Source organism: Chiloscyllium plagiosum, unplaced genomic scaffold (genome assembly GCF_037043375.1).
Source record: "Chiloscyllium plagiosum isolate Xiang-an unplaced genomic scaffold, Cpla_swu_hap1 HiC_scaffold_6, whole genome shotgun sequence".
Taxonomy (NCBI): Eukaryota; Metazoa; Chordata; class Chondrichthyes; order Orectolobiformes; family Hemiscylliidae; genus Chiloscyllium; species Chiloscyllium plagiosum.
In genome coordinates, this window is record NW_028270144.1 from 2,399,591 (window position 1) to 2,421,311 (window position 21,721).

The following is a 21,721-nucleotide window of genomic DNA, read 5'->3' on the forward strand; positions in this document are numbered from 1 at the left end:
ATCCACAGACTGGTGCTGCCGGTCAAAACGTGACTATCCTTGTCTACTGTCCCTGGAAGCCCCATGAAATTATGTGCATTCTCAGTAATGGCCAGACCGCCACAAGGTTCCTCAACAGTTTGCTGATTTCCTAAACACCACCATTAAAGTTTATGACGGCACTGCCCAGGACCTTTGGGCCCTTATTCAACAAATCCTTACCCGCACTGAATATGCCTGGTTCACTGAACGCGTTAGTCATAATGATTTTGCTGCCCTTGCTAATGTTGTAGAATCAGCCATGAATGGATGATATCCTTGCTGCTACATCCGCCATACTGGCAAAACCTATTGACCTTACTCATATCCCCGAACTTCACCCCAAAAGTAAGGAGTCCGCTGAAGATTTTCTTGAATGCTTCCAAGAATGTTATGAGTCCTATTCTGGGGATCGAGCTTTGAATTTCCATGTTGTCAATGCTAAATATAACTCCGTGTTATTGACCTGTTTGCCACCATCTGTCGTCACAGCAGTCAAGACAAATAATCTGGACTGAGTCGACGTTAATCCTAATTAACTCCATCATTCTGTTAAGGCTTTGTGGAAACATCATAGTGAAGGCAAAGGTCTGACCCACAAAGTCAGAATTTGCTGCGCAGGAGGAGATTTCACACCAATTACCCGTGCATTGCAGTGGCGGCCCTACACCCATTCGCAGTCACGGTCGTGGACATGGTAGAGGGGTCCCCACCAGATGACTCCCTCAGAGCTATTTCAAATGTGGCAACCCATATCACTGGGCTCGTGACTGCCCGACCCAAGGCTGCTTTAATTGTGGCCATCCTTTTCATTGAGCTAATTGCCCTAAAGAGGCAACAGGGGGCAACCAAGGAAGCGCATATGGAAATTACCCTCAGGACCCCTATGATAGCTGGGAAAATCTCCCTAAATATAATCACCCTCTGATGCAAAACAATCAGTCTTCCCAATGACTAAGTAACTTTCCTTTCCAACCTGTCTTATAAGCAGGAACCTACAATCTTTCTTAAAGTTGAAAACAGATGGTATCCCTTTCTAATCGACATGGGGGCCTCAATGTCTTCAGTGAAATCTGACAATGAATCTTCCAATCTCTAAGAAGATCAAAAAGATTATTTGGCTTTCAAGGTGAAACCCACTATTATCCACTTTCTGATCCAGTTCCTGTCTATTTCCAAGACTATTCCCTGGACCACTGCTTTGAGATTACTACCACATTATCCTGCAATCTGCTGTGTGTCTTTTAAGTCAAACTTGCCTGTTCCCCTGATGGTGTCCAACTTGATTCCAACACAGTTGAACTTGTCCACTAAACCCCAATGGTGGTCACTTGACCTTAACCCCCAAAGATCTGGAAGTCATGTCACCCTTGCTTATCGGACAGACCAAGACCAATCCCTTGAAGATTTTTTTTAGGGACTTGATTGGTACTGAATGGAGGAGAAAGTGAGGACTGCAGATGCAGGAGATCAGAGCTGAAAATGTGTTGCTGGAAAAGTGCAGATCAGGTAGTATCCAAGGAGCAGGAGAATCGACGTTTCGGGCATAAGCCTGAAGAAGCGCTCATGCCCGAAACGTCGATTCTCCTGCTCCTTGGATGCTGTCTGGTACTGAATGGATCCTAGATAAGGTCACCGGGCCTGAGGGTGAAGCAGATTATGTTCAAATATCCATTCACCTGTGGAAACAAGCAGATACCTCAGCCAGAAGGTCAATCTGCCTCATCATGCTAAAGACTTGGGCCCTTTGGTCCAATATGCAATCACCAGGGCTGACCCACACTGCTATCATCTGCAAACACTCCAAGGAGGGATGACTGTCCTCTACTATACAAAGTCTACCTCTCACAATGCCACACTCCTGCACCATGAAAGTTGGGATATCCTTGATTTAGTCCACCCTGATATATGGGCTGAAACATCTTTCCAAGTTAGACTTACGGATTGCGAACCCATTCAGATCGCTCTAAAACTAAATGTTATTCAACCATCCATCTCCGAATACCCACCGAAACAACAAGCGATACCGAGCCTCATCGCTCTAATTGATTACTTTCTCCACAAAGGCACTCTGGTCCCACTTTGAAATTCGCTGCCCACAGGCTGCAGGGCAGGTGGAATGTGGTAACCAGACTCTGAAAGCTAAACTTGCCAAGTTGACTTCTGAGACAGGACTTTCCTGGGTTGGGTTATTGCCTCTGGTTTTGTTCCACCTACGGTGCACGCCTTTGGGTAAAACTCATTTATCCCCAGCTGAAATAGTCTACGATCGAGTTTTCCGCACACTTTGAATGATGCCTCCTCCTCTATTTACTTCCATCACGTGACAGAGGACATGTCCTCCTATGTTCTCTCGTTGACTAAAATTTTGCGAGGTCTTCACTCCTAAGTCTGTGCTGCCCATGAGAAGCTCCCCTCTCTTGACAGTGTTCCAACTGTTGAACCAGGCTCTTCGCGTCGCGTCCTCCAACCTTGATGGGAAGGACTCTTCCAGGTCCTCCTCACCACCCTGACTGCTGTTAAGGTTGCCAGGCACTCTTGCCTGGTTTTACCTCCATCATTACAAGGTCATCACACGAGCCCCTTCCAAGGAGCAACATGATGGAGATGGAGACGATGGGGAACTGAGAGAGGAACCAGAATCAAACCAGACTACTAAGATATAGCTGCATGCTTCGAATAGTAATTCTTATTCTTTTTTAAGATATCCCAATCCTTGATCGGGAAATGACCATTATGATGAAGACCGAACTTACCCTGCTATGTGGGCTCGTTGCTGGCATTGGTGCTCAAGAAGGGACTGTTTACCTGTGTGATCCTTTACAACCAGAGACTGTGTACCATTTATGTCGAAAATATGTCATTGTGTGCTGAGAAACTGATTCCTTTGATGCATGGAACATTATCAAGAAATATTGCTGCAGTGGTCAACTCATCAAGTAGATCTGATAGTTCATTTACAGGACAAGTCTCAATGATCTTTATCCTGTCAAGGTGTTTTGTGCCAGTTTAATTTCATTGTGCTATTCGCAGCCCTGGTAAGCTTTGCCTCTATTCAAAAGGTCTAAGTCTGCACACCGCAAAAGAGAAGAGGGAAATGCTATCTTTCACTAACTTGTTTCTTCAAAGTCACAATAAAAATTTGGCCAGATGAAGTGGTTAGCCACGCCCTCAAATCAGCAAAAACCTCTGACCGCTCTGCCCCTGACGAATCCCAACAAGAGAGTATGGAACGCTTCCAAGGCATTTACCGGACGTAATGTTTCTTTTGACTATTACTTATCCCCACCTGCTAGTTGCTTGTGGACTTCCTCTAATAAGTCCGGGGTAGCCAATCGGAATTGTTACAACGGTATGGAATGGAATCGCACTTATGTGAACGTGACTAAAACTATTCCATGCGCTTTGGTCAACTATACCAACCACTACTGTTCCTCTGAGGGACCTCGCCTCTCATGTGTATACCTACTGAAGGAGTGTGTCTCTCTTATTGCTGGTGTTCTGGCCCTTTGTGGTATGGGTAATGGCACCCACCTTTACTAATGTGACCTCCTAATGGCACCTCCATCTTCCCAATTGTGGTATGTAAGGGACCAATCTGGGGACAATAACTGCATCTCTTACCGAAAGACCCGCCTCTTTTTACTGAGCGGGTGTCAACCATACTTTGTAGCCATGGACTACCCATACATTCGGGGTAGTCACAAAGACAGGCCTGCTTCTTATTGGGAAGCCCCCTCCATTATCTATACTAAACTCGGTTATTATTTTTTCAGCCAAGGCAAAGCGACCAACTTCCTCGTTCCTGATGAAATAGGTACTCTGTGCTGAAGCTGTAGGGACACTTTCCCCAACTACTGTTCTCTGCCCAAATACCTGGGAATGGGGTGGGGGTTTCCCTGCCAAATGTTCAGTTTCACCTGAATTCTGTGCTCATTGGAGGTGTGTTAAGGCTTTGGGCAGTATTAAAGTTCACTCTGTGGGCTATGTATTTCTTAGTACAATTTCCTTTGGAGGATCTGCAGAAATTATTAGCCATCAAAACCAAAATTATCTTATTTGTGGTCTCACCTTCTTGGGTAATGAAACGGCCTCAGCCTTAGCAGGAGTTAAGGACATGCTCTCAGAATTACATATATTCTCCCAGCAAAACCAGTACGCCTTTGACTACCTACTCGCCAAAGAGGGTGGGGTTTGCGACATAGTTAAAGACAAGTGTATGATGGGGATTACTGACGTAATCGAGAACATTACCGAGCATGTAAATAATATCAGCACCTTCGTCAATCAAATAACAGAAGGCACTGGATGGGGAGATTGGGGTTTTGGCTCATGGTACAAAAACCCATGTGCACAGCTCCTCTGAGGAACACGGAAGTGTATATTTCTAGACGATCTGTGCCTGGCCATATGAAAAATAAAGTGTGAAGTCTTAAAGGACCAGACCGATTGTGAGCGTTTATTGACCAAACGCGGTACCAGAGACCCTGCCGGGGGTCGAAATCTTCAGACTTACATACTTAATGGCAAGATCCTGGGGAATGTTGCTGAACAGAGAGATCTTGGAGTGCAGGTTCATAGTTCCTTGAAAGTGGGGTCGGAGGTAGCTAGGATGGTGAAGGTAGTGTTTGGCATGCTTGCCTTTATTGGTCAATGTATTAAATATGTGAGTTGGGAGGTCATGTTGCAGCTGTGCAGGACATTGGTTAGGCAACTTTTGGAATACTGCGTTCAATTCTGGTATCCCTCCTATAGGAAAAATGTTGTGAAACTTGAAAGGATTCAGAAAAGATTTACACGGATGTTGCCAGGGTTGGGTGATATGAGTTATAGGGAGAGGCTGAAGAGCTGAAAATGTGTTGCTGGAACAGCGCAGCAGGTCAGGCAGCATCCAGGAAACAGGAGAATCGACGTTTCGGGCATAAGCCCTTCTTCAGGCTGAAGAGGCTAGGATTATTTTCCCAGGAGCATTGATACGGAGGGTGAACTTAAGAGGTTTATAAAATGGATAGGGTGAGTAGCCAAAGTTTTTTCCCTGGAGTGATGGAGTCCAAAACTAGAGGGCATAGATTTAAGATGAGAGGGGAAAGATTTAAAATGGACTTAAAGGGAACTTTTCCATGCAGAGGGTGGTGCTGTATGGAATGAGCTGCTAGAGAAAGCAGAGTAGGCTGGTATAATTACATTTCAAAGGCATCTTCATGGATATATGAATTGCAAGAGTTTACAGGGATTATGGACCAAATGCTGGCAAATGGGACTAGATTAAGTTAGGATAGCTAGTCGTCATGGATCAGTTGGACCAAAGGGTCTGTGTCCATGCTGTACATCTCGATGACTCTGACTTGGTCGCCATAGCTCTCTCTGGTACAGAATTCCACAAGATTACCAGCTGTGAAAAAATTTTTCATCTCAATTCAAAATGGCCTACCCATATCTTGAGACTGTGACCTATTGTTCTGAACCACCTAATTAGGGAGATATTATTACTGCAATCAGTCTGTCCAACCTGTCAGAATTTTATGTTTCAATAAGATCCCGTTTTATTCTTCTAAATTACAGTTCCAGTCTAACCCAAGAATTAGTCTGGTAAACCTTCTCTGCACTCCCTCTATAGCAAATGTATCTAAGAAAAAGAGACTAGAACTGCACACAATACACCAGAAGCGGTCTCACTAAGGCCCAGTGCAATTGCAACACAACTGCCATCTTCTGGTGCTTAAAAGGGGAGGCAATGGCCCAGTGATATTATTACCGGATTGTTAATCTAAAGACCCAGATAATGTTCTGGGGACCCAGGTTCGAATCCCACCATGGCAGAGGGTGGGGTTGGAATTCAATAAAGATCTGTAATTAAGAGTCTAATGATGAGCATGAATCCATTGCTGATTGTCAGAAAAAAACATCTAAAGTCCTTTAGGCAAGGAAACTGCCATCCTTACTTGGTCTGGCCTACATGTGACTCCAGAATCAGAGCAATATGATTAATTCTTAACTGCCCTGTAGGAAATTAGGGATGGGCAATAAATGCTGCCTCATCCTGTGAATGAATAAATTTTAAGAAAAATCATTGAAGGACACCCTACCAAATGTCTAATAAATAAAAGCAAAATGCTGCCGATTCTGAAAACCGCAAACCAACAGAATGCTGGAAAAACACAGCAGGTCTGGTGGCACCTGTGGAGAGAGAACAAGTTAACATTTCATACAAGATATGACTCTTCGTTGAAACTGAAAGGAGTTACAAAATGGTGGGTTTTATGCTTTTGACGGAGGTGGAGGAGCAGCAGGGGCTCTAAATGCTGTGAAGGCCAGTGCAAAAGATAAAGGGATTGCTAGTTGTGGTGAAAGAGAAGTAGAGAAAGGATAGTAATTTAAGGTGTGAAAGGGCGTGCAAACAGTTAACCCAACTCCACACCCACTCGATGCATATCACTCAAATACAATGTGTGGAAAGTGAGGGGGGGGGGTAAGAGAGAAGAGGAGGCATGGCCCAGCGCTGTCTCAGGGCCTGTAGTACTCAGTGAGTCTGCTGTTCAGTAAGATTTTTTAAAAGTTCACTGTTGAACTCTCACTTATTCCAAATTCTGAAAACCAGCTGGTCCTGAGTGTTTCGGATAAGAGATTGTATATCTGTATTAAGAGCGATGGAAAAGTGGACCAGGGAATCACAGAGACAACAGTCCCTGTGCAGCGCTGACAGTGAAAGTGAGGGGAAAATGTGCTTGGTGGTGGCACCCTGCTGGAGGCTGTAGAAATGGTAAAGGATGATCCTTTGAATGAAGAGTTGGATGGGTTGAATGGGTTGGAAAGTGAGGAAAAGGGAAACTCTTACATCGGTCTGGGAAGGAGTTGGGGCAGAAGTGCAGGTGATTGATCACACATGGCTCAAGCCCCTGTCAACCACAGTGAGAAAGGAATCCTTGGTTGAATACTGTACTAAAATAGGTGAGAAAAGTAAGAAAAATAATACATTTACAAATGAATATGGATGGGTTAGGTGTATGGGCTAAAATTTAGCAGATGATGTTTACTGTGGGTAATGAGGTTTTCCAATTTGGTTGGAGGAATAAAAAAGCAACTTATCTAAATTGAGAGAAACTTCAGAATTGTTCAGTGCAGAGAGACCTGGGTGTCTTTGCACATAAATCACAGAAAACTAGTATGCAGGCACAAAAGATAAGGAAGGCAACTGATTTTTTGGCATTATTGCTAAAGTGACAGAGTATAAAAATAACAAAGTGTTGCTGCAACTGTACAAGTAAGATGGCATCTGGAGTACTGCATACAATTTTGGTCCTTTTAAAAGAGACTAGGGTGAAAAATCAAAAGACATGCAATTGACAGTATTATATTTGCATGGATTGTGAATGGTTTCCTATCTGCTAACAGGAATAATCAAGAAATGGGCGTTTTTCTGAGTAAAGGGCGAACATGGAAACTCCACTGGATTAGTTCTTGGGACCTAGACATTCACAATTTATAATGAACAATTTTGATGAAAGAATCAAATTGAATCTTTCCAAGTTGTTGATGACATAACACCAGCTAGGATTGAGCACATAGAACATTACAGCGCAACATAGGCCATTCGGCCTTCAAGGTTGCACCGATCTATGAAACCAATCTGAAACCCATCTAACCTACATCATTCCATTTTCATCTATATGCTTATCCAATAACCATTTAAATGCCCCTAAAGTTGGCGAGTCTACTACTGTTGCAGGCAGGGCGGTCACCTTTCAATCTTCTTCTCTCTAATGAAAACAGCCTCATGTCCCTCAGCCTTTCCTCATAAGTCCCTCCCTCCATACCAGGCAACATCCTAGTAAACCTCCTCTGAACCTTTTCTCATGCTTCCACATCCTCCCTATAATGCGGTGACCAGAACTGTGTGCAATGCTCCAAGTGCAGCTGCACCAGAGTTTTGTATAGCTGCAACATAACCTCGTGGCTCCGAAACTCAATCCCTCTACCAATAAAAGCTAATACAATGTACGCCTTCTTAACAATTCTATCAATCTGGGTGGCAACTTTCAGGGATCTATATACATGGACACAGAGCTCTCTCTGTTCAACGACACTGCGAAGAATCTGATGTTAGCCCAGTAGTCTTTACTCCTGTTGCTCCTTCCAAAATGAATCACCTCATTTTTCCACAACAAACTCCATTTGCCACTTCTCAGCCCAGCTCTGCAGCTTATCTTTCCAACTCCACTGACCTTAGCATAATCCGCAAATTTACTAACCCATCCTTCTATGCCTCAATGTCATTTATAAAAATGACAAGCAACAGTGGCTCCAAATCAGATCCTTGAAGTACACTACCAGTAACTGAACTCCAGGATGAACATTTCCCATCAACCACCACTCTCTATCTTCTTTAACTAGCCAATTTCTGATCCAAACCACCAAATCACCCTCAATCCCATGCCTGTCGTATTTTGTGCAATAGCCTACGGTACCATATCAACGCCTTACTGAAATCCATATACACCACATCACTGCTTTACCCTCATCCACCTGTTCAGTCACCTTCTCGAAGAACTCTAAGGTTTGTGAGGCACGACCTACCCTTCACAAAACTATGTTAATTATCCCTAATCAACTTATTCCTTTCTAGAGGATTATAAATCCTCTCCCTTATAACCCTTTCCAACACTTTATTCAAAAGTGAAGTAAGGCTCGCTGGTCTATAATTACCATGGTTCTCTCTACTCCCCTTCTTGAACAAGGGGACATTTGCTTTCCTTCAGTCTTCTGGCACTAGTCCTGCAGACAATGATGACAAAGATCAAAGCCAAAGGCTTGGCAATCTACTCTCTGGTTTCCTAGAGACTCCTAGGATAAATTCCATCCGGCCCAGGGGACTTATCTATTTTCATATTTTCCAGGATTGTTAAAACCTCCTCTTTATGAACCTCAACCCTGTCTAGTATAGTAGCCTGTATCTTTGTATTCTCAACAACATTGTCTTTGTTCAGTGTGACTACTGAGGCATTTAAATTATGAGCAAGGATTGAATAGGTCAGGACTGTTTTCCCTAATAGTAGAAGACTAAGAGCAGAATTTTCAGAACTTTTCAAAATATCGAGTGGTCTAGACAGGGTAGGAAGAAATTGTTCCTACTTTTCAAAGGATTGATACCAGAGGACACTACTTTAATACATTTTGCAAAAGAAATAAATGAATTGTGAGAAAAAAAAAGATTTTTCACACAACGAAGAGTTAGGATTCAGAATACATTGCCTGCAAGTGTGATGGAGGCAGATTCAACTGAGACATTCAAGCAGGCATTGGATGATTACACAAATAGAAATAACATGCAGGATTACAGGGAAAATGCACAGAATGCTGGTATAGATGTGATGGGTCAAATGCCCTCTTTTGCACTGTAACACATTTGTTTATTTGCCCAAATTATCCTTTTTTTCCTATATCGTCAACAGGAACCACTAGAAAATTTCGAAAATGCAATTTTATGCACTACTCATTCATAAAACTTTAGGATCAAAACATGTTTGACCGGATTGCGGCAGAACACAGAGGAAAAGGAGCTTAAAAATGAAGTTATAAAGTCTTTCAGCTCCTGGCTATGAAGTGGTTTACTTGAATATTGCCAAGATGAGGGGTTTGATGTGTCAAGGGACTAGAGATATTGGGATTTTTCTCCTCAGAACACAGAACATTTAAAAATAGCTTTATAGAGCAATTCAAAATTGGAGGTGTTTGGATACAGAACGAAAGCAGAAACTGTTCTCCTGGGTTTCTTCAAAGACACACAGTATGAAAATACTTACTAAAAAGCAAGGGAAAATCATATTTAAAAACAAAGCTCAGCAAATTGTTATGATCTGGAAGTTGCGTCCAAAGGATTCTGGAAGCAGTCAAAAAGGAACTCAAAGGGATCATTACTTCAATTTTTTTTAACCATCCCCTCCCCCCATAATCTTCAATGGAAACTAATTGTTCTTTCAGCATATACACAATTTTATTAGTATAAATTCAAAATAACATAGGGTGGCACAGTGGGTAGCACTGCTGCCTCAAAGCACTAGGGACCTGGGATCGATTCCACCCTCAGTTAACTGTTTGTGTTGAGTTTGCACATTCTCCGAGCATGGTTTTCTCCACATGCTCGTTTCCTCCCATAGTCCAAAGATGTGCAGTTTAGGTGGATTAGCTATGCTAAATTGCTTCAGTTTCCAGGGATGTGGAGGAAAACCATGGGAAATGAATGGTTATAGGCTAAGGAAGGTGGATCTGGGTGGGATACTCTTTGGAGGGTCACTGTGGACTCAATTGACCGAATGGCCTGCTTCCACACTGTAAGCATTCTATGATTCTATTAACTTTACCAGGATTGCCAAGTTGCGACAGCATTTTCTGATTAAATTACATATTTCCAGCATGTGCAGTATTTTACTTTTAACTATGGTCTAAATTTTACCTCCAACGTTTCTTAAATATTTCATTTAAAATCTTGATGTATTTTATAGTCCAATTTGTCTGAAGGCCCAGCAAATACAGTGAAGTACTTTTTAAGTAAGTTGGGGTTAATTGTATAAATAACATTCTTTGTTTACACTGAAAATAGTGTTGCACAACATTCAAGTTTATTTACACAAAAGAGATGTAATCATATAAATAAACACTTAGACGTGCTCACGTAAATGTCACCTTAGCAGTCTTGATACTAGAATGTTGTTATGGCACTAAAGCACAACTTTGGCAAGTAGGGCAACCCAATGTGCTATAAACATTAAGAGTATTAACACTGTAAAACAAGAACTATAGTGAATAAATGGATTAAGTGCCCACAGCTTCAGCCTGGAAACTGATAAAGATGGAGAAAGTGAGGTCTGCAGATGCTGGAGATCAGAGCTGGAAATGTGTTGCTGGAAAAGCGCAGGTCAGGCAGCATCCAGGGAACAGGAGAATCGACGTTTCGGGCATAAGCCCTTCTTCAGGAATGGGGAAAGTTTGTCCAGCAGGCTAAGATAAAAGGTAGGGAGGAGGGACTTGGGAGAGGGGCGTCGGAAATGTGATAGGTGGAAAGAGGTCAAGGTGAGGGTGATAGGTTAGACTGGGGTGGGGGCGGAGAGGTCGGGAAGAAGATTGCAGGTTAGGAAGGCGGTGCTGAATTTGATGGATTTGACTGAGACAAGGTGGGGGGAGGGGAAATGAGGAAACTGATAAAGATGGCCTGACCTTTATTCTGTTGTGGAGGAGCTGGTGTTGGACTGGGGTGGATAAAGTCAAAAACTACACAACGTCAGGTCCTACCCCACCTGATGAAGGAGCAGCGCTCCAAAACTAGTGCTTCCAAATAAACCTTGTTGGACTATAACCTGGAGTTGTGAGATCTTTAACTTCACTCTGATAAAACCTGAAGTTCCTTGTGGTGGTGACTTGACAGAAATCCTGGGATTTACACATTAATCAATCGAAATCTGCACCTAATTCTTTAATCGGTTAGAATGGAGTAGTCATCTAGGCTTGCTCAATACATTGGCTCAGATTGCATGACCCTTTGATCTTGTACTTATATATTCTGTGGGGGGTCCTCCACATCAACGATGGAAACGTTACAGCAAGATAGCACATCACATCCCTCCATCAAAAACAAAGTTGGGGATAAAAACTTCACAAACATTGTGCCTCTCAATATTGACGACTCGTACCAGAACGTCCTTCTTACTTTCCCTACCACGAAGAAAAGGTAACGTTCCTTGTACCTCTGTCCCATTAAAACGTCCCGTTATCCAGTCAGGCCAGGTCCTGACAGGGAGATTCCCCTGCTCCTCTTGGAAAACAAAAATAAATAAAACAGACGAGAGACACCTGAGGGACGAAGCTGTGGCCACACTCACCAGAGGCAGACGACGAGCTGAAGGCGGTTAGGAACAGCAGCAACGCTCCACAAATACAAAGCGCCGCCGGCTTCATGGTGCAGCCGCCCGCAGTCGTGCTCGCGCTCTCTGACCCTCCCCCTTGCCGCGCGCGCTCTCTGCCCCGCCCCCTTGCCGCGCGCGCTCTCTGCCCCGACCCCTTGCCGCCCGCACTCGCGCTCTCCGCCCCGCCCCCTTGCCGCCCGCACTCACGCTCTCTGCCCCGCCCCCTTGCCGCCCGCACTCGCGCTCTCTGCCCCGCCCCCTTGCCGCCCGCACTCGCGCTCTCTGCCCCGCCCCTTGCCACTCGCGCTCTGCCCGCCCCTTTGCCGCTCGCACTCTGCCCCGCCCCTTTGCCGCTCGCCATCTGCCCTGCCCCTTGCCGCTCGCCATCTGCCCTGCCCCTTGCCGCTCGCACTCTGCCCGCCCCTTTGCCGCTCGCACTCTGCCCGCCCCTTTGCCACTCGCGCTCTGCCCGCCCCTTTGCCGCTCGCACTCTGCCCCGCCCCCTTGCCGCTCGCACTCGCGCTCTGTGCTCCTCCCTCCTTGCTGCTCGCGCTCTCTGTCCCTTCCCCAGCCGCCCGCACTCGTGCTCTCTGCCCCTCCCCCCCCCCCCCTTGCTGCCAGCGCGTGCAGTGGACATACTTCTCCTCGCGCCAGGTGAGCCGTCTTCGCGCCGTCGCAGCTGCACGCGGACCGCCTGAAGACCAACGGACATTTCAACCGTTGAGCTGAGCAATAAGTTAAAACCTGATTTGTAATTTGCTGGCACGGTTAGCCGTTAAATGACGAGATTTACTGAGTTGGGAGCAACTTAATGTTGTAATGACAAAGTCTAGTTTTTAAAAAAAATCTGCAGGCGATGTTGCTTCCACACAGACGGTGAAGTGATAAAAACAGAAATTGCTGGGGAAATTAACGTTTCGAGTCGACGACACTTGACTATGAGGAGCTATAAGCTCATCTTGATTCGTACTGTCACTTGTTTCCCTACCGTTCATTCTCGTCCGCACAATAGCACCATGCTGCTTCTTGGCTGTGCCGAAATTTCAGTGATGTGGAGGAGGAGTGGGGTGTATAAAGTTAAAAATCACACAACACCAGGTTATAGTCCAACAGGTTTATTTGGGAGCACTAGCTTTCGGGTTGTGGAACTGGATCATAGGACACAGAATTTATAGCAGAAGATAATTGTGTCATACAATTGATGCAATGTTGCCAGTCAAACAAACCAGAAATTGCTCGAGAAACTGGACAGAAAGCAAAGTTAATCGTTTGAGGAACCAGTGACCCTTCTTCACGACAGATTTTAGGCAGGAAAATGTGGTATGTATGTATTCTATTTCCTGAAGAAGGGCTTAAGCCCGAAACGTCGATTCTCCTGCTCCTCGGATGCTGCCTGGCCTGCTGTGTTTTTCCAGCACCACATTTTTCAACTCTGGTACTCCAGCATCTGCAGTCCTCACTTTCTCCTATGTATGCTGAAGACCAGGAGTACGTAATAGATGAAGATGGCCCAGAAAGAAAACAGCATCTTTGCAAGAAAAAAGGGATGCAGAATGAGTGGAGAAAGGAAAGCAATAGGGACCAGTAGGAGGTGAAAATGCAGTTGGCTGATGAAAGCAGCTATTTGCAGCATAATGACAGATCCAGAAGTTGGGAGGGGGCAGGTCCGGCACGAGTAAAGAGCATGGAAGAAGGTGTTGAGGTTCTAAAATTATTGAACTCGATATTTCAAGTATTTTAATTTATTTCTTTTTTATTCTAAATAAATTCTAAAGTTACGTTTTAGTATTATGTACTTGTGTAGGTAAAAACAAGGACTGCAGATTCTGGAAACCAGAGTCTAGATTAGAGTGGTGCTGGAAAAGCACAGCAGGTCAGGCAGCATCTGAGGAGCAGGAAAATCGACGTTTCGGGCAGGAGTCCTTCATCAGGAATAGAGGCAGGGTGCCTGCACAGTGGAGAGATAAATGAGTTGGAGGGTGGGTGTGGGGAGAGAGTAGCATAGAGTAAAATAGGTGAGTGGGGGTGGGGATGGAGGTTCTGGATCAATGGTGCTGGAAGAGCACAGCAATTCAGGCAGCATCGAGGAGCTTCAGCTCCTCGATGCTGCCTGAATTGCTGTGCTCTTCCAGCACCATTGATCCAGAATCTAGTTTCCAGCATCTGCAGTCATTGTTTTTACCTCGTGGGGATGGAGGTGATAAGTCAGAGAGGAAGGAAGGTGGAGTGGATAGGTGGGAAGGAAGATAGGCAGGTAGGACAGGTCATGCGGGCGGTGCTGAGCTGGAAGGTTGGAACTGGGGGAAGGTAGGGGGAGGGGAAATGAGGAAAATGGTGAAATCCACATTGATGCCCTCGGGTTGAAGTGTTCCGAGGTGGAAGATGAGGCGTTCTTCCTCCAGGCGGCGGGTGGTGAGGGAGCGGCGGTGGAGCAGGCCCAGGACCTGCATATCCTCGGCACAGTGGGAGGGGGAGTTAAAATGTTGGGCCACAGGGTGGTGTGGTTGATTGGTGCGGGTGGCCCGGAGTGTTCCCTAAAGCGCTCTGCTAGGAAGCATCCAGTCTCCCCAATGTAGAGGAGACCGCATCGGGAGCAACGGATACAATAAATGGTATTGGTGGATTTGCAGGTAAAACTTTGATGGATGTGGAAGGCTCCTTTGGGACCTTGGATGGAGGTGAGGGAGGAGGTGTGGGCGCACATTTTGCAATTCCTGCGGTGGCAGGGGAAGGTGCCTGGATGGGAGGGTGGGTTGTAGGGGTGGGGGCGTGGACCTGACCAGGTAGTCACGGAGGGAACGGTCTTTGCAGAAGGCAGAAAGGGGTGGGGAGGAAAATATATCCCTGGTGGTGGGATGTGTTTGGAGGTGACAGAAATGTCTTTGGGGATGATGTGGTTTATGCAAAGGTTGGTAGGGTGGAAGGTGAGCACTGGGGTGGGGGGGGAGCTCTGTCCTTGTTATGGTTGGAGGGGTGGGGTTTGAGGGCAGGATGTGGACAAGATGTGTTGGAGGGCATCTTTAACCATGTAGGAAGGGAAATTGTGGTCTCTAAAGAAGGAGGCCATCTGGTGTGTTCTGTGGTGGAACTGGTCCTCCTGGGAGCAGATACAGCAGAGGTGGAGGAATTAGGAATACGGGATTGCATTTTTACAGGAGGTAGGGTGGGAAGAGTTGTAATCCAGGTAGCTGTGGGAGTCGGGTTTGTAAAAACTGTCAGTGTCAAGTCGGTCGTCATTAATGGAGATGGAGAGGTCCAGGAAGGGTAGGGAGGTGTCAGAGATGGTCCAGGTGAATTTACTTGTGTACCTGGTTCACTCCCCACATAAGAATACTATAATACTCTTGGTTTTAAGTAGTTTTTGTAAAGTTTAATTTGTTTGATTGTTATGTGGAGATATAAAAGAGCACCTCATTTTTTGTAAGATGCATGGCCTGTTCATGTGAGAATTGAAAACTTGTGTCTTCTCATGTTCTGGATAATGCACATGTGTGGTCAGTTGGAGGAATTTGCACTCCAGATTTTGAAATTGAGGCAGTAGCTGACATCAGTGGATATGGCTGAGAATGGAAAAAATTAGCAATGATGAGTTAATTTCATGTGCTGCATCTATCAGTATCTTGACCAAGAACTGGAAAATAAAGATTAGACTTTTCCATTGAGCATGAACACAGTGGGATAAATGGCCCTCTTCTGGTCAGGACACTGCGTCATTTCTGACATGGTTAGGCCCCTGTTGGCCAATTTGTGAGTGTGCATTGGTGATCCCTGTTAATTATTTGCTGAGGGCAGAATCTACTATGTCAGTGTTACCAGTTCATGAACCTGAAGGAATGTCTGACCTAATATTTAAAGAGGCGGCAGAAATGTGATTATAAGTTCCATGGGCAGAAACAAGCACTCCTCTGCCCAACATCAAATTGCAAAGGAACATTGAAAAAAAGGAGATGGGGAGGAAAGTGAAGCAGAAGTACAAAAGACCGTGCATCAGAGTGATAATTCCTGTGTCGATTACATTTCCTTCCTTAGTACATAGTATACATACAAATTATATCAGCTCCTTCTGGGTTCTTAGAGCATTTCATTTTGATCCACTCTCATAACATCAGCACCCAGGAACAATAGAGCAGAGCGAAAGCAAGAACGGCTTACTGTTTGATGATGACGCCGTTTTCCTGACAGACTAAGTGATGGGATGCTCACATTGCAACATGGGAAGAAACAACCTTGCCATCAGACCAAGCAAGTCTAGATGGACGTAGCAAAGGAATTCGGCAGCCAGAGATCATCCAGAGATTGCTAGAATGTCGGAAGAGCCTAAATGACTCTTTCTATTCTATAAGAGCAGTTAATTTGTTTGGCAACCCAGGTGCACACATAAGGGAAGATATGTGCATGATGAATATCAGAAATGAGTCAATCAATGTCTATCAGTCAGGGAACAGGGAGGTGGTAGCAAAGAGAGGAAAGGCCTGTAGAAAGGTGTAATGCCAGTTGCTAGTGCAAAGTGGATTCAAACAGGAGGGCATGATGTTCACGAAAAGGATAATCTTTATTCTTCCACAGTGGATAAGTAGAAAAGTGTCCATATTGCTTGAGATAGTTGAAGTACTGATGAGGTTATGCCCTGCCCAAACATGCATCTGTGATGCTGAAGAAGAAGAATGTACTCTAGCTGTTCAGTGAACATGGGTATTGATCAAATGGTTGTACAGGCACTGGAACTGTGTCATGGTGGGGGAGTTTGCAGCTAAGAGAATAGTTGAATATGCAACAGATTGAATTATAATGACAGTAGGAGTGAACAGTGTAATGAGATGAAATGCTGGAGGACATCAGTCTGTAATGCATTGAAAAACAAAGGATGACTCTCAGATGCTCAGAATCTCTGTTAGAAATTCATCTGAGCAGAGAAATATTGCTAAACGTAGTGTTTTATCCAACAAGGCACCAACAGCCACCACCCCGAAGGGGCCATATTGACTTCTGAGGAAATGTAGGGGTCCTCACAGTATATTATCCATGCTCCCTTCCATTCACGAATTTGATTATGTAGAATTGCATGCATTGGATGGATGTGAGAGACATATTGAGTTGGGCACTGCAAATGCATCAGATCACATCCTGGAAACCGATAGGCTTCTGAAACTCAGAGAATGCTAATGAGTCCTTGTCTGATAGAGTTACTCCTCAGGTGATGGATACTGTATGTACTGTGGGAGGTGTGTGAAGATCTAGCAGAGATTCCAAAGGGAATGTGCACTCTGGCAAGGACACTGGAGTGGACCCTCCAGACTATGAGTGCTGCAAACGTTCTCTTGTACATATACGTAGCCTCATCTACAGAGAGATTAATGACTCTCCTGGACAGCCACATACTACTGACCAGTCAATGAGTGCTGGAGATTTGTGCTCAATTGTTGATTCCTTGTCACATTGCACTCAAGAGCCAACAGCGTAGCAAGGGGGAATGGGAGACATGCATCTGGGGTCTTCACTCAGAGCCTCTGTGTCTTCCTCCCTAAGGGCATTCTAAACCTGGGTTAATCTAAACCAGGTGGACTGCTGCAATTCAAGAGGGCAGCTCACCACCGCCTTATCAAGGGTAGCTAGGAATGGGCAATAAATGCTGGCCAGCCAATGACTTTCAAACACCACAAATGAATAAAAAAACTCAACACCAAGTTCAATGCCTTTAGACAAAAATTTACCAGACTCAAAACATTAACTCTGCTTTCTTCCAACAGGTACTACCAGACCTGCTGAGTCTCATCGGCAATTTCTGTTTTTATTTCAGCGTCTGCAGTTATTTCACTCAGAGCAATCCTGATGGCCTTTTTGCAGGTGACATCAGTGCCTCAAGATGCTCCAGAAATAGAGGAGATTCTTGTCATGAGCAGGAGTCTCTCACATTGCTGAGCTTCGAATTCTCAGGTGCCAAGTTCATCAAAGTCAAGGGGGTGTCATACTCAGCAGACTGTCTTAGAGTCATTGACAGTGAAGGAGCATCACGTCATGGAACACAGGAAAGATTTGAAAAACCAGCACAGAGACGCATGGGTGAACACAGTGATCATCTACTTCACTTTGATGTGTGAGAGAATTTTTGAAGTATGTTCACCCATGTGTCGATAGACTGCAAGCTCCCTTATGCTTACATATTGGGTTAAAAGGCCTACATATTAGCATCATACATTTCTTGAGAGGCATGTTTGAATGTGAGAGTTGCAATGAAGCTGCTGCTTATGATGGCCTTAAATATTCTGAGGGATTGTCTGTAACAGGACTCTGCAGTTCAGCTGCAGCTCAATTACACTCTACTACAACGTCCAAATCCATTCTCCAACCTATCTAACATAGCCCTTAGCAGGGCTGGCTGGCAGGCCCCAATAATACAACAGACCTACTTTAAGTTTGGTTTCCTTACCTCTTCTTTAGGAGTTGACTGCAAATTGTTGATCAATGTGATTATTTGACAATTCCTCAAGGTAGGACCTCGTCCCCAGATGGGAGAAGAGGTCTTAACTCTGTGCCAATTAAACCCCAATACGGCCGTATTGCAGCTGGCTTTCTCATGGTTTGGCTTATAACCAACTTTTTCATCCGAGGACTAGGGAATGCATTTTACCAGAAAATTCAGCTGTATATTTCTATTCCAGATTTGCCTGTTCTACATATACAGCTCCTTGAAAACCAACGTTTTTCATCTTAAGTTTGTAATATCGAATCAGTTTGTGGTTCATTCTGTACTGTCTTCTTTGTGTCTTAGACAAATGTAAATATGAAAAATGTAATCCAACCACACCACTATATAGTTTGATCTTAATTTTACATTTAACTGTTTTGGCTACTTTTTTTATTGACATTTTACTGGATATGTTGATTGTAGCCTTGCCTTGGTTACTTGCATTCAGTGGAGAATATTTTTAGGCACCCAGATCTCTTTCCAATTCATTGATAGCTCTTTCAGCATTATTCGTGGGACTGCATATGGTTAAAATTTTATTATTTTGATCATAAGGAGCCCCTTAGTAATCTGACGATGCTACCGTTTGAATATGTCAGAGTCATTTTGAGGCCTGTGTCATATAGAACCATGAGTTCTCCAATCACAAACATGTATTCCACTGCAAATTATTAGATTTAGGACAGATGGCCTGTGGAATGTGTAGCTGTCAGTAAAATAAGTTGCCATTTGGAATGGGGTGGAAAGAGAGCCCAGGTTGCAATGGCTGTGATTATTTTTGTGGTCTCTGAAGAAACACGCCCTTTTCCCCTGGACCAAAAGATTGTTTTTGGTCCTCTTGAGCTATTTTGCCATCAAAACTATTCAGAGTCTGGAGGGTACAAATGGCATCCAGTTTTGTCACAAATGCATAATTAGAATGCTAGGTGTCTACATATATATTTCCATTTAGTACTTGAAATAGGTTGGTGCTTAAACAAACAAGTGGTTGCCCCATTTAAAATTGACAGTGGCTGAACAGTGGTGTTTATGGAAAGTCCAACCTTCCAAAGCAATCACATTAATGGATAGGAAAAATAGACAAAATCTTTTCCCTGGGATGGGAGAGTCCAGAACTAGAGGGCATAGGTTTAGAGTAAGAGAGGAAAGATATAAAAGGATAGTGCATGTATGAAACGAGCTACCAGAGGAAATGGTGGAGGCTGGTACAATTGCAGCATTTAAAAGGTATTTGGATGGGTATATGAATAGGAAGGATTTGGAGGGACACTACCCTCTATTAACACAACCTAACAGACCCCTCCATCCCCTCCATTGTAATCTCCTGAACCAAAGGGCGTGGAAAGCCCTGTCTTCAACAGTGTTAGACTCGCCAATTTTAAGGGCATTTAAATGGTATTTTGATAAACATATGGACGATAATGGAATAGTGTAGTTTAGATGGGCTTCAGATTGTTTTCACAGGTTGGCACAACGTTGAGGGCCAAAGGGTCTGTACTGCGCTGTAATGTTCTAACCACACAACATCAACATCAACTTCACCAGTTTCCTCATCTCCCCTTCCCCCACCGCATCCCAGATCCAACCCTCCAACTCGGCATCGCCCTCTTGAACTGTCCTACCTGTCCATCTTCCTTCTCACTTATCCGCTCCACCCTCACCTCTGACATATCACCATCATCACCACCTGCATCTACCTCCCCCAAGCCCCACCCTCCTATTTATCTGTCAGCCCTCTTGCAACCCCCCCACCCTTCACCCCAATCCTGATAAAGGGCTTATGCCTGAAACTTCAACTCTCTTGCTCCTCGGATGCTACCTGACCTGCTGTGCTTTTCGAGTGCCACACCTTATGTCTGATCTCCAGCATCTGTAGTTCCCACTTTCTCTCACGCAACACCAGGGGTATTGGCAGAGTGGCAGTGGTATGAGCATAAATGCTGATACCTTGAGAAGTGACAAGTTTATGCTTCATGCTGTCACTCCCATTAGGCAGCATTTTGGGAATATTAGGGTGCTGTTAATAAGTTGGTACTTTTTCACCAAAGTTGAAGAATCCATTGATATAATGTTTACAGTTAAGTAGCTCCAACATAAATGCCAAGAAAAAGACAAATCTCTATACTAAGTTCACTGATTTGACCAAGGCCTTTGTGAAGACATTTGGAAGAAAATGGAGAAATTTATGTGGAGTGAGAAATAAGAGAAAACCATTTCTGGTATTATTTATGAAATTATTGTTTGGAAGCAGTGGTATAAGGGCTAATTCAATCAGAATAATAAGCTAATTAAACAGCATGCAACATCATGTGATCTTACTCTTTCTTGAAGCCTTGTGGTAAGAATGAACGATCATAAGATTTTTTTTTAGATAAAGTTATTGTTTACCTGACCTCAGCAGAACCTTTCCATATTCTATGGAATAAAACCAATAATATTATGTGATGGCAACAACTGAAAGTATAATTATGGCATTGGCTATTACCAGGAAGCTGTGAGAAGATTGCAGGTATATTTTGTATATATGTTTGTAAAACTCCATAGATGTTGCTTTCCACATTTGCCAAAGGTAAAGAAGAAAGTTGACTCTTTGATAAAGCAAGATATTATTTGATCTGAGACAGAACCAACAAGCTAATGTTTACATAGATCTTTACAGGAGAGCAAAACCGTTGGATGTGAAGTTAATCTGATGTTGTCTATGGAAAGTAGCTCAGCTAAATTGGGAAACAACTCAACCTTTGGGAGGATTTGTATCAACAGACTCCAGCAGCAGAAATCTTCCAGAGCACAGTGTCAAATTTAAAAGAATGATTGCACATCGTTATATGTCACATTCATTGATCCACTCAATCACAATGTGATACAAGAGCACAAGCTATGGTGCAATATTTAAAGGAAGCATGACTTAGCAACAAATGTGAATTCTCCTCTTCAGCTGTCAAGTCCCATAGGCATGTTGTATATCTGCTGTTGGAATTGATCCATAGGAAACAAGAGAAATCATTCCAGACGTTCATGGTAAACTAGTCAGAACAATCTGTCCATTCTAGCTGTTGTCAATAAATCACTAAATCAGCTTTATAATAAGGTTGGGAGCTTTCAAATGCAGATCGATGTGTGTATGGATCAGTTTAAAATTGGCTTGTTCACTGACAGAGATTAACACAAAGCAAAAGTATTAACTATTGCATACCCTTTTGAAAAGTTTGCAGACTATGTTCTTAGTCTCTATTTCAAGATAGAGCATTTGGTATGCTTGTCTTTATTGGTCAGAGCATTGAGTATAGGAGGTCACGTTGTGGCTGTACAGAACTTTGGTTAGGCTACTTTTGGAATA

The 21,721-nt window shown here is 44.0% G+C and overlaps 1 protein-coding gene across 1 annotated transcript in view; it reads right to left on the minus strand.

Moving 5' to 3' along the window:
* Window positions 1–12,009, minus strand: part of tmem123 (transmembrane protein 123) — a 29,305-nt gene extending 17,296 nt beyond the window's left edge. Inside the window, exon 1 of the mRNA XM_043691127.2 lies at window positions 11,892–12,009. Within this exon, the coding sequence (XP_043547062.1) occupies window positions 11,892–11,967 (76 nt within the window). The 5' untranslated portion in view covers window positions 11,968–12,009. The remainder of the gene's footprint in view (window positions 1–11,891) is intronic.
* Window positions 12,010–21,721: the final 9,712 nt, after the last annotated feature.